At 42.8% G+C, this 13,980-nt stretch overlaps 1 protein-coding gene across 2 annotated transcripts in view; it reads right to left on the reverse strand.

Annotated features, from left to right (window-relative positions):
* ILF2 (interleukin enhancer binding factor 2) overlaps window positions 1-13,529 on the reverse strand; it is a 56,668-nt gene extending 43,139 nt beyond the window's left edge. The window contains exons 1-3 of one of the 2 annotated variants that reach the window (XM_085639895.1): window positions 13,317-13,453; window positions 12,827-12,883; window positions 297-341 (exon numbers count right to left, since the gene is read on the reverse strand). In XM_085639895.1, coding sequence (XP_085496021.1) covers window positions 297-341; window positions 12,827-12,883; window positions 13,317-13,321 — 107 coding nt within the window. In that variant the 5' untranslated portion in view covers window positions 13,322-13,453. Of the gene's footprint in view, window positions 1-296; window positions 342-12,826; window positions 12,884-13,316 lie in introns of both variants that reach the window. The other variant, XM_085639896.1, reaches the window with a different exon arrangement.
* Between the last annotated feature and the right edge of the window lie 451 nt (window positions 13,530-13,980).

Here is a 13,980-nt window from a genome sequence, read left to right on the forward strand (position 1 = left end):
AAGCCATCCAAGTAGTAGGTGTCTCGAACCAACAGATTAGAACCCCGATCACAGAACCCATAGAGGTACAGATTGGTAATTTTAAAGAAATGCACAAGTTTGTAGTATGCGCCTCAAGTCCTGTAAACTTGCTTGGAAGGGACTTATTGTGCAAAATGAATTGAACAATAATACTGCACACCGAATGGTGTCGCAATAAAACTCCAGATGAAGACGGAGTCAACAAATTCATGTTAGCTAAACAAGGGAACAGAAGTAAATGAAATGTATTCAAATGATAACAAAAGATGAATTACCTGCTGAAGGTAAATTGCCTGTCAATTCTCATGAATGGGATTTTTCTGGAAAAGAAATAGGATTAATGGCAAATGTAGATCCTGCGAAAGTGACAGTAAAGGAAGGTGCCATTTATCTAAATACCCGACAATACAAAAGGAGTCCAGAAATTAAAGCAGGTGTTGCAGCAGAGATTAAGCGATTAGTCAAACAAGGTATTTTGAAAGAAATAAGGAGCTGCCCTTGTAACTCACCCATAATTGGCATTAAGAAACCTAACGGGAAATATAGGGTGGTTCAAGACCTGAGAAAAAGAAATAAAGTTGTTGTACCATGTTGCCCAGTAGTCCCCAACCCAGCTGTAATCCTGTACCAGATACCATGGAAAGCAAGTTGGTTCACAGTAATTGATTTATGTCATGCATTCTTTTCTATTCCATTGCATCCAGATAGTCAGTTTTTATTTTCATTCGAATTGGAGGAGCGCGTTTGTGTGGAATCGTGCGACTCGGGGGTACACTGAAAGTCCTTCAATCTTTAATCAGATTCTCAAAAGAAGTCTTGAATCTCTTGTGTTGCCCAGAGAATCAGCCCTGATGCAATACATTGACAACCTATTTGTTGCGTCAAAAACTCGAGAGGACTGTCACTGATTCAATTGCATTGTTAAATCACCTGGCTAAAGGAGGACATAAAGTGTCCCCAGAGAAACTTCAGTTTTGCCAAAATTCAGTCAAATACCTGGGACATCAAATAGAGAGGAATAAAAAAAGGTGACCTCTGAGAGAATAAGAATAAGACAAATGCGGTTGCCACGAACCCAAAGAGAAATGAGAATGATTCTTGGGGTCGTGGGATATTGTAGGGTTTTCTTTACTAGCTAAATCCTTGATACAGATTACCAAAAAGAGAGCAACGGACCCACTAGAGTGGGATGATGAAAGCATGGAAGCTTTTGTAAAATCACGAAGTTGTCTGTGTGAAGCACCTGCTCTGAGAATGCCAGACTACTCAAAGGAATTTGCATTATTCTGCAATGAGAGAGATAATTGTGCACTCTTGAGTCCTGACACAGAGGCATGGATTAATGCCACAACCAGTGGCATATTTTTCTGCTACTTTAGACCCCGTAGCATGTGCATTGCCAGGTTGTCTAAAAGCTGTAGCTGCAACTTGTGTGAGCATAGAACAAAGTGAGTCAATTGTGATGGGACACCCAATAAAGTTGTACGTCCCTCATTTTGTCGTGATTTTGTTAACCAGAACTCTAACTCAGTATCTTACTCCCAGTCGACTAACCAAATATGAAAGAATACTACTGGGGGCTGAAAACGTGACTATAGTAAGGTGTACTGTTCTCAACCCAGCTACCTTACTGCCTGATCCATACCAAGAAGAGGTGAAAGATGAGGTTGAACATGAGTGTTTTGACGTGACTGAACCAAGCACCAAACCGTGTCCTGACATACAAGAAGAACGCAGATCATGAGCTATTTGTAGATGGCTCATGCATGCGACATGAGGAGGGAGGATGGAGTGCTGCTTACGCTGTGTGCACTTTGGCTGGAATAGCAGAAGCATCCTATTTACCAGAAGTCAGATCTGCACAATTAATCAAATTAATTGCTTTAATTAAAGCTGGAAAAATTGGAGAGTAACCATGTTTACCGATAGCCAGTATGGTTACGGGGTTGTGCATGATTTTGGCCAGCTATGGATGCAGAGGGATTTCCTGACTTCTTCAGGAACTCACACTAACAAGCATTGGCATAGCCAATAGGTCTCGCCTTTGGGACCTTATAAATGTTTAGCCATGCAACAGTTGATGTTGTTGCACCAAGGATATTGTGCTGCATAACTATATACTTATAAGGTCCTAAAAACGAGACCTATTGGCTATGCTGCGAAGGCATTGCTAAGGCAGTGTTAGGCACCATCCGTGTTGCTGTGATATAGTAACTGTATGCTATCATGCCATGTACATAAAGGGACGCCAGACTCGTGCGGAGCTTGGACGGGCGAGTAGGTTTCCACGTACAGCGTACAACATGTGATTAGCGCACTATATTCCAACTTAGTGCAAATCTTGTTTCTGCTGCTGTAAAAGGTGCCAGGTTTGTAGAACAAGAGCCCGAAGGACCTGCGGGATTCTGACGGATGGACTACCGATCTGCCCAGACTGGCGAGCTCAGAGGCCATGCATGAGCATAAATTGCTTGGCCTCACTGCTGAAGTGCAGAGCTTGTTGTGATGGTGGTTTGGGGGATAGAATGAGAGGCAGAGGATGCTCCTGGTTCTGTAATGAATCTGATAACATTTACAGTCACATCCTAAAGGGAAAGGGGGATAAAAAAAAAAGCGCCCTGTTCACACCAGTGAGTGAAAGACTGGTAGAACTGAACAAGAGGTAGTCAGTCAGATGTCAGGCAGGAGTTAGTTGGACTAGCAGGACTCGCGTGATAGTCATAGTTCAGTCAGTTTGGTGAATTCAGATCCAAGTAAGTTCTGTGAAAAACCTCTGGAGCGAGTTATCTTTCAGACATGTGACTTCGAAAGATGGGTAGCGCAGGTATCACCTTGACCCTTGGCAGAACGCAGGCTCTCTTAATTTACTTGCTCCAACCAAACTTAATGCAGTATCCATGCCATGAGTGATATAGCGCCAGTGCTGAAGTGGGTGGTGGCCTCCTAAAAACCGTTTGGGTACCTGCACGTACTTATATTTTATTATTACGCACGGAGGTCAATGAATTTCATGGGGAATGTGAAAGACGACGAGGCGGGAGAGGGCGAGGTAGAGCGGGCAGCAGAGGGCCAGGAGGCGTGGGCAGCAGAGGGCCAGGTGGCGTGGGCAGCAGAGGGCCAGGTGGCGGGGGCAGCAGAGAGCCAGGTGGCGTGGGCTCTCCCATACTGCCTACACGTAGAAGCCACTCAGTTTCCAGCCACGAGAAATACCCGCTTCAACCGAAGCTTTTTAGGTTAAAAAAAGTTACCGTCACGTGACCTACCACTGGACTACAAGATGGTCAAAGGAATTCTGTGCTATCTATAGTGAATCACACGCCTCTGGAAAGTAGAGTATTCCAGCCTCCCTTAAAATGTCCTTGCTAAAATGTGGGCAGGAATCGCAAAATGAACAAGCATTGGCAACACCAATGGACATGACTTTACAATTGGAGAAATCGACAAAAGTAACAAAAATGCACGCTCCAGTCCAAAACAATTAAAACAAAACGAATGCACTGTTTATACATTTGAGGATGGGATGAAGAGTTAAATAAAGGATGAAAGGGTTTGCTTTTCAGATGTAAAATAAATTCCCTGTGCATTATAAATAAGGCAAAAGACAACTCAAATATCCAACAGAATAAGGGAGTAGATGAAGAAGATGCAATGAAAGAATATAACAGAGAAAATATTATATTTACCATGAACGGCACAAGCACAATTAAAAGTCTTATCTAACAAACATTGGCAAAGTCAACGTTCTTGAGTTTAATACAGGTTTGTAGACGTAATGGCTTTGCCATTGCCTGCTTGATTTGCCAAGCTTTCTCGATCCAAGGTGGCCACGATGTGTAAACGTGTGTGCAAATGCACCGGCAGCCATCTTGCACAGGTTTTAGTCAGTCTGACAGAAACCATTCCAAGACGGCCACCCATGTACGTGACAGCATGAATATGCCTGCAGCTAAGGCTAACCTAGGACGGGTTTGTCAAACGATCACAAAATCAATGTACGATAGCAACAGCTTTTTTTCCCCAAATGGGAAATAAAAAAAAAATTAAGTAAGTACATGAAACTGCCAAAAGGGCACAACTGAGCAGACTGGTAACAGTGAGCAGCTACTGGGTCATGATCGATATATACATATACACACACACATTTAAATATATACACACACACACAAATATATATATATATATAGATACACAATATATAATAAGGCAGTGGGTGAGTAATGGGTGAGCGATAATGTGTTGAGGGAATAGCGTGGGATGGGAAGCAGGGAGGGATACACACTGGAAGCGAGGAAGGAGGAGACGGGGAAGAGAGCGAAGAAAGTGATGCATTTTCATGGAGTGTTAAAAGGCACTTTTTAGGTCTCGGCTAGCGAAGGCTGCGCTTGCGCAGTCTCGCTCGCGAGATTTAATGACTTGGAGAAGAGGGGCTTGAACCCGCCCCTCTTCTCCATTGGCTGGCCTCTTAAATGCTGGTCAGCCATTGGAGAAGTGGCTTGTCTCTCCAAACAAGCCCCGTCGTTTTGTGATTCGGGGGCGTATTTTGTCGATTTTTCTCTGGGCGTGTTGTTCGAGAAAAACACGCCCCCGAATCCGAAAACGCCGCTGCCTTTCTCCGAGGCATTTCTGCTTTCACCTCGGAGAAAGGCAGCGGTGTGCTTGTTTTCTTCTGGGAGTAAGCCTCTCTGTATTCAGATGCTGCCTGTGTGCCTGTTTTCTGCCTCGCCGTGTGCTGGAATCCAGAGTTCGTCCCTAGGGGTAGCGTCCACATCCTTCCCCGTGCCTGAATGTGTAACGTGACCGGCGCTCATGTAAAGCGCTACAAATCTCTCCGTGCCGAAATGTGTAAGGTAAATACGGTGCTATGTAAAGGGCGAGTTCACGCTATATCATCACTTTGCCCGTCGGCTAGACTGCCGACTTTTGTGCTGGAAGCCAGAGTTCGTCCCTCTGGGTCGCGTCCACATCCTTCCCCGTGCTTGAATGTGTAACGTAGCCGGCACTAATGCGGGGCGCTCCAAATCTCCCCGTGCCTGAATGTGTAATGTAAATACGGGGTTATGTAAAGCGCTCCAATAACTTCCGGGCAAGTTCGCGCCATATAAATATATAACTGCCAGCTGGTGCTTTCGTTCTACTGCTGCCTACATCGGGAGAATAAAGGGGGTTAAGAGTGCTGGTTAAGTGTTGTGTTGAAGATTTGTGGTGGGGGTTATGAGCAATGCCAATAGCTCTAACTTTAACAATGCCGAGACCATTGCATTGTAAATGCTTGTTTTTTTTAAAAAAAACAAAATGGTCACCCAACATCATGGAAAGACAACTCCTCCAGTCAGAAAGGACACGAAGCAGACATGCTTCATGGGTGAGGTAAACTCAAGAATAGGGATGAAAGCATTGAATCTTGAGCAGGGAATAAGACAGACATGAAAGCCACCCCCATGGACATTGAATGTACAAAACATGCCAACGACTCCACACACATGGATATTCGACTACTGAGCATTTTATAGCGCAGCGTGCCGTTCAAACATCGCTTTATGGCACTCATCCATCGTTATCGCTTTGCTACAGGGAAGGAAAACTAAACAACCTGAACGGAATTCAGTTTTGAAAACAAAAAAACAAAAAAAAAACAAAAAAAAAACACAAAGGAACCCACCACACAAAGCTAGAAGACGTAAGTCTTCTAAAGCAAAACACAGACTATATATTTATAAATGTTCGTGCAAAATATTATATTGCATTTTTTTTTACGATCTCTAGTCACCGATACGCAAAAAAAAAAAAAATATATATATAACATTCTTATTTTCATTTCTTAAGTGTGTGTGCGTGGTTTGTTTTAAAATGAATATCTACTTAGAGAAGACGCCCTGAAATCCTTAATCAGTTCTGTTTTTGAAGAGAAAAAAAAAAATAAAGAAAACAAGGATGCGATGTAAAAAATAAATCCTGGTGCGTGTCATTAGGTTTCCGCTTTGCTTTGTTCAGAATGCCACTGTTTATTATATTGTATTTTCTCTGTATGGTTCAAACCGCCCTGGGCAGCATGTATTTTCCGTTGATCCCTCGGTTTGTTCCTAATCATACATATTTTGGTGTTTTTATGTTGTTACGCATTAATTAACACGGTTTACTCTTTTTCCGTTGCATTTTATGACCTGGCTGAACACGGAAGTGTCCGTGTGTGCCCTCCGTCATATCTAGGGACACCTTGTTAACCCCTTCGCTGCTGCGGACATTCCGCTGCAGCGCTGGGGGGGGCAGGGGGGCAGCGCGGTGGGCCTGTGCTCATGACGGAGCCGCTCCGTCATGAGCCACAGTTGAGCTGTGCTCATGACGGAACGGTTCCGTCATGACTCCGCCCATTTGCGTTGTCGCCCCGCACAGGCGGGGAAACAGCGCCGCGCAGGCGGAGCGGCCGCCGACAGGATTGTCATGACGGAACCGTTCCGTCATGAGCACACGACAACCGTGGCTCATGACGGAACGGTTCCGTCATGAGCAGGGAAGGGGTTAAACTGAAATGATAAAAAGGTTCAGCGGGGCTCACATTGTTTGTTTTCGTTTTAATTCAGATACAGACAGAAATGAAGTCGGACGGCCCTGGTGGCAGTATGGAGTAAATAGAACCCTGAAATTTCTCTGTACAATCTCGAGTTTTTGGTAGCCATGTACTGGAAAAAGAAACACCCCTAATGTGAAAAATACTGTAACGTCTGGTGAAGGCATTTCAGAAGGAGTTTGGCGGTCGTGAAAGTAATGGCCAGGTGAAGTCATTTCAGAAGGAGTTTGGCAGCCGCGAAAGTGAAAGTAATGGCCCGGAGGAAAAGATAAGAAAGGCAGATGGCGGCCGTGCATGCACGCAAGCTTTAAGCCAAGTAAAGCTTGTAAGTAGCACTTTGAAAAGACCCTTACTAAAAGTCAAGCAAGCAGCGCATGCGTTGCTCTAGGATCGACCTAAAAATGGAAATTTTGTAAGAGAATTAATTGTAGCAATTCAATTACCAAAAGAGGTAGCCGTGGTTAAGTGTGCTGCTCACCAGTCAGGTGATGACTATGTGACAGCAGGTAACCAATATGCTGACCAGGTTGCCCAGCACTGTGCAAAACATAAAATTGCACTAAATAAGAAAATTGAAACTTGTGGAATCAGCTGCCAACTTATGCTACTTGCAGGAGTAGGGACCTGGGAGAAGGTAAAAGGTCTGCAGTGGAAATGAGAGAAATGGAATAGTGGGTGAAAATAGGATGTCAAAGAAGGGCAGAAGATGGTGTGTGGGTTTGTCATGATGGCAGACCAGTAATGCCAGACAGTATGCTTGCACCTATGGCTAGGATGTATCATGGAAACACACATGTAGGCAGAGATGCTATGATTCGACTTTTCAGACAAGATTGGTTTAACGCAAAGTTCAGGATTGTAGCAGAGAGTCTTTGCCAAAGATGCTTAACATGCCAACAAATGAACCCTGGCAGGAAAACCACAGTTAGTATGGGAAAAATTGGAAAGTCAGAAGGTCCCTTTGTGAGACTCCAATTAGATTTCATTCAACTGCCTGCTTGTCGAGCGTTGAAATATGTACTCGTCATAGTTTGCTTGTTTTCAATGTGGGTGGAAGCATACCCGACCTGAAGAAATGACAGCTTGACAGAGGCCAAACTTTTATTACGAGAACTCATCCTGAGATTTGGTTTTCCAGTAACGATTGAATCAGATAGAGGGTCTCATTTTAATATTGAGATAATTCGACTAATTTGTGAAGCATTCAAAGTTGAACAAAAATTGCACTACACATACTGCCCAGAGGCTTCTGGAGTGGTAGAACAATTGAATGGCACAATCAAGTCAAGACTCTGAAAGGTGTGTGCATCCACCCCACTGGAGTGGCCTGATGCTTACCTCTTGTTCTGATGGGACTCAGAAGTATTCCTGACAAAAATACTGGATTGAGTCCACATGAAATACTCATGAGAAGAGCAATGAGACAGGCATGTGTACAAGGACACAAGCTGTTGAATATAACGGATGACTTGGTTTTGGAGTATTGCAAAGAGTTGGCTGACGGAGTGCGTTCCATCTCTCATCAGGTTGGGGAAGACGCAGTCAACAGACAGCGGAGTCAAGCGCATGATCTGAATCCTGGTGACTGGGTAGTTGTGAAGGATCACACTCGAGAATTGTGCCCAGCACCAAGGTGGGACAAACCACAACAGCTGTAAAGTGTGCAGGTTTGCCCAATTGGATTCATGCATGTCATACAAAAAGAGTGCCAGCTCCTGAAGAAGGTTTTCAATTGACACGAGCAGTTGAAGTTGCTGAAGGTTGCCGGCTGAAGAATCTCCTATAGACGATCCTCACGTAGCGGCCCAAGAACAACCGAGCACTTATCAGGACAACTGGATCCCAGTGGTGGACATGCCTGAAGTAATTGTAAGAACTAGTAGCCAAACAGTTAGATAGACAGGAAAAGAGTGAGAACCAGTCAGGTGTAGAAGAACTCGCTCAGGAAAGTAGGGATACAATAATTGGGGAACCTGAGCAGGAACAGTTAAGGAGAGAATAATATACTCAGACAGAAGAAAATCAAAGCACTATTCATGAGTCTGAGGAGGGACAGACAGACCTTAGATTACACGTTCAGGCAGAAGAAAGTCAAGAGATAGGAAGACCTGAACAGGACCAGACAGGCATAGAAACACAGGTTCAGGATACAGAAGAAAAACCAAACATCACCGATGCTGAACAGGGCAAGATAGAGGAAGATGAATATATCCAGGCAGAACAGGCCAAAACAATGAGGTCAGATAGAGGAAATCTGAAGACGAAGATGATCAAATTGTGCCACAAATAAAAGAAAACAAAAAGAACCCTTGAAGAAACTGACAGTGCAGTGCGAGCTAAGAAAAGCAGGAAAGGCGATAATTGGCCAAGTATTATCAAAAGACTGAAATACCGCCTTAAAACAATCAGTGAAGAACCTGATCAAGTGAACGAAGTATCCAGCCAGTCTGGGCCTTCAACTGAAACTCCCAAACGAAGGAGCCAAAGATTGAAGACATTGAACAAGTTCAAGGGTCCTGAATGGACATACGTCATTCTTGAATATTTTGAAAAGCTCGACATAAACGAAGAAAGTGATGAAGAACTGAATGTTGAACGGATTGATGAAGAAGTGAGACCCACTTGAAAGAAAAGAAAGTACTTAAGGTGTTCTCATACCAAGTTTCTGAATTAAAGAGAAAATTCTTCTTGTTCAAAATGTCTGATAACAGAGTTACTGGAAAACCAAAACAAAGCTGTATAAAAAAGTGCAGTAGGATCTGCATAAGTAGTCTATATTAGTTCTCATAATGTGGTGAATATTAACAATAGCTATTCCTTACTTGATGGTTATGAACAAAGAGAACAGTACTAATACACATGCAAGAGTGGCTAACATTAAGGGAGATAGAGTAGGCTTAGAAACACCAGATGAGTTAGATTTACACCACACTGAATACAAACTAAACTGATTTAAATGCATTTGCAAATCTATTCATATATTATGTAGAAACAATGGAAGTTAGTGATTGTTATGTTTGTATGAAATTACCAACCTCAGTAGCTGAAGGGGTCACTCATCACTTACCTTTGACATATGGTATTTCATGTAGTGTATTGGCTAGTTTGTTTTATAGAACTGGAAAGCTACAGTATTATTATTCAAATGTAGATGTAATATTTTCAGAGGTTCCTATGCGAAAGAGCATGAACCCAGTCCTTAGTATTAGAGATTCACAATTTATGGGCGAATATTTTCTAACAATGAAAACAATAGATATAGCTGATGCACACGAACGCAGTAGATGTAATATTTTCAGAAGTTCCCATGCGAAAGAGCATGAACCCAGTCCTTAGTATTAGAGATTCACAATTTATGGGCGAATATTTTCTAACAATGAAAACAATAGATATAGCTGATGCACACGAACGCAATTTAACATGTAAATTACATGAAGAAGAAAATATATTTTTTAATTTAGTAGAGCAGAGGAGATAGGATTTCCAAAGAAGGGCCTCTGAACCGAAACCTCAGATACCTAAATGGGCTGAGAAGGAATACTTTTTGGTAACTGGCAAGTCTCATGCTGCTATGACCCTGGATTTTGAAAAGAAAAGGAAAATCTGTCTCCATAGATTAAAAACAGAATATAACCATGCATTTATTGGTTCCAGTAAGTGTGAACATAATTTCTTAGTAATTGGGGGCTGGGGACTGAAAGGAGGAACTGATCCAGTATTTCCTGGAATATATTACATTTGTGGAAACAAGGCCTACTTTAGGCTGCCTGATCATTGGTACAGGAGTTGCTATTTCAAAATAGTATTCCCTAAAGTTTATCATGTTAAAAGAATCACTGGAAGCAACGATGACAATAACGGACTAACCCGATATAAAAGAGCTAGTTTTTCTGAAATAGTAGGCGATATATTTGGTGCATTGATACCTTCAGTGGGTGTTCTGTTGAATTCTCGAAAAATCTGCCAATTGTCTACAGTAGTTGATCGGTTATCTACTGACACTGCTGGAGGATTCTTGTTGATTAATAACAGTTTTTCCACTACAAGTAGTTGGTTTTCTAACATAGGTAAGAGCATCTTAGGTCAAATACTATTGTCAAACATGGGCAGAACTTTATTAGTTCTGACAATAATGTGTTGTCAAATGTAGTGGGAAAAGAAAGAGGTATAAAGTGAATGAGAAGTGTAAGAAAAGAAAACTAGAGGAAATACAACTTGAAGAAATAAAAGGAAACATTTACAAAAGAATGAAAGGATCACAATACAAAATGGATAAAGGAAGGAATGAGAGAGTTGAAGAAATCGAAATGGTAGAATGCTAAAGTTGGCATCTGATTTAATGACAGAAGTTAATGATGGCATAAAATGCCATCAGAGAGGGGATTGCTGGGGCAAGGTTTTGTATAAAAGAGACTTGCTCGGATGCAATCTTCTCTCGAATAATATTTAGTAACGTAATCAATATGTCTGCAAGTACTAATATCGCACCACATTTCACATTTGTATCCAGGGGAAGCTTTTTTATGTGCATTGTTAACCAGTAACCAGAGTGTCAATAATTTGGCCGCCGAAAACGCGGGAACTCTACTGCGCATGCGTCTACTGCATCTACGTAGTATGACGTTTTCTGTCGCTTGGTGGGAAATCTTTGCAGCTGCGCAATAGCTTTTAAAATGCCCGCTTGAAACTTCCATGCTAATTAATGCATATGCAGAGCTGCAACTAACCCGTGCAAGTTCTACCAAGCTACTAATGTAAAGGATATATTAAGTAAATGGGGTTAGAGTAGAAGTAAGTGGTATACATTGAATTCATTTAATTTCATATTTTAACATGCTTCTCTCTGACTTTATTAATAGTTCGTATTTGGGCCTTGGAGGGTGACTGACATCCTTACCACATGTGACCAATGAGCGTGAACACTAAATCCTCGTTCTGAATCCTGATGGCATCATTTGAACTACTGCCAAGGACACAGACCCTGAAAGCACCTGGGAAAATCAACTCTTAAACCAGAGAGATGAAATTACTTCAAACATTGTATCTTATATGTACAGATGCCCATATGAAATGCAGGTGGGAATAAAGCTTGGGACAGTAAAATTAAGGGGCGGGATATCAGACAAATAAGTAAAGAAAATATTGCCCTTAGTATGATGCGATGTCCTCACCCCACGGTCTGGCCCAATCATATTGAGGGGTGTACATAGAATTGAAACATTTGGGGGTGGATCATACACTCAATTGGTATAACAGAGGCAAGTCTTAGTTAGACACACAAGATGCTGATGCTATGCTGAGAGGCTGCGAGCTAACTGAAGAAACCAACACTAGGTAAAATCGCGGAACAACCGGAGGAGGCATATCTAGGAAGGGGTCTGGACGAGTAGTACCAGAGCCTGAGAGAGTAGTACCAGAGCCGGAGAGAGTAGTACCAGTGAGGGGTGCAAAGCTGGCATTGCACTATAAGAGGTCACCTTCCCTGAATATTTGATCTCTGATGTCCAGGTCCTCACACCATTCTAGGTAATTTTAATCCTGTGGGTAAAGCTCGTATTTGCTCTCAAATTCTCACCTTCCGGTACTGTCATCACAAAAGTTATTTACGGTGAATTGATTCTAAACTAACGGTACCTTCTTTCCTGATGGAGAATTTTGGTGTGTCTACGTGTATTTTGACTTGATCACAAATTAGTGATTCAGATAAATCTTTAAAACTCCTTTGAGTCTGTAGTCTTTTAAGAATAAAGTCAATGTATCATTATCTCCTTCCAATTCTAATCTACTAACAGATCTATCGACAAAAGTACATTTACCCAGGGAGACAGGGATGGTAAGAATATTGGTGAAATAAGTTCTCGAAGGTAAAATCAAAATTGATGCTCAGCGGATATTTACTAGCTCATTGAATGTATTAAAGTATATGGGCCCAAAGTTAGTGTTGTGTGTATGATTGACCAGAGCTGGTAAACTCTGCTGCATCATTAGGGAGCAGTAAGACAATGGAGACCACAAGATGGAATCGTCAGGTAAATTCTGCACAAATGAAGCAGTAGGAGAATGAAGAAGAGACAACAACGGGAAATTCGGGGGCAGGTTTAAAATATAAAAAAACATTCTTGCCAATGGAAAAGTTACCGCACCTGGTGGGATTTTAGAATCATTTTATTAGTTAACCACTATGGACACTAATTAAAGAAGCCCCGTGAAAAGCAATAACCAAGGGGGACAACAACTCACCCTGTAGAAAGACCACCCCTGGCACCAAAGCGTCCACGACCGCGTCCTCTTTCGCCCCTGAAAAAAAAGCATACGCCATCTCTTAGGGATGTGCCAAGTATAATGTAGGACACTTATTTGTGTTTACTTTCTCGAACCAAGGTGAAGATTTAAAAACGACGGAAAAGGGAGCCCACTCGCACAGCTGGCCTCCACCTCCAGTCAGCAACAAATTCCCACTTCTAAACCCCAGCTTCCTCAACCACCCTCTTTGTTTTGCAGTTTTATATAGAGTGAATCTACAGCACTTTACAGGAGCTCCAGATCCCATTACACGTGTTCTCAAACGAGAGAATTAACAGAATCGCTGGATATTAAGCAGAGGACTACATTATGGCTCCCAGTACCAACGTCTGTCGCTCTGGCCTTTTATTCTCAATGACCAAGCTCCTTCCTACAAGTCTCGGCCTAAACCCGGTCGAGGATGGTTTTCCGCAAGACCCCCTCTCACCTCATGGTTAGGCCGTAGACAGACGCTGCAAGCCCGGCGAACAATGAATGGATGAGACCGCTAGGCTCTGCACACAACGAGGAGACACCGGCGTGCCAGATTTTTTAGAGCGCTGCTCTAGCCCAAAACAAGCCAAAAGGTAGCCCAATCGTAGGCTGTAACCCAGCAGCGATATTGTAAAGAAGGAGGAGCTCCAGGCACAGTGTGACGCTTACGGCAGGGCATATGGCGTCTGCGCATGTGCGCTGAGGGTCTCTTTCCTGACTGGTTCTTTTGACTCCAGTGTGCCTGCGTCCTCGCGAGACCGGCCAATTAGTCAAGGGAGCAGTCAGTTTTGCGCTCTTTTTTTCGTCGGTGTGGCGTTGTCATGGTAGTGAGCTTTCACCCCGTCAATACGTTTATTTTCAAGTTTGACAGTCACTGTGAGTATTTATTGTAATTAGAAGCACAATGCACGCATTTGATTGACTGGCTTCCTGAGAAATGCATGCTTCTCAACTTTAAGCTGTAGTTTGGCGGGTAACACAACCGTTTTTAGGTCTCGCCTGAGCCAGCGCTTTAGCGCTGCTCTCGCGAGAGCTTTTGTAAATGGGGGATCTGGAAGTGCAAACGAGTGCTTTCAGGTCTCCAAATACAGTTGCATGTGCGCCGGGCGCGCGCACCA

This window comes from Triturus cristatus, chromosome 12 (assembly GCF_964204655.1).
Source record: "Triturus cristatus chromosome 12, aTriCri1.1, whole genome shotgun sequence".
Taxonomy (NCBI): Eukaryota; Metazoa; Chordata; class Amphibia; order Caudata; family Salamandridae; genus Triturus; species Triturus cristatus.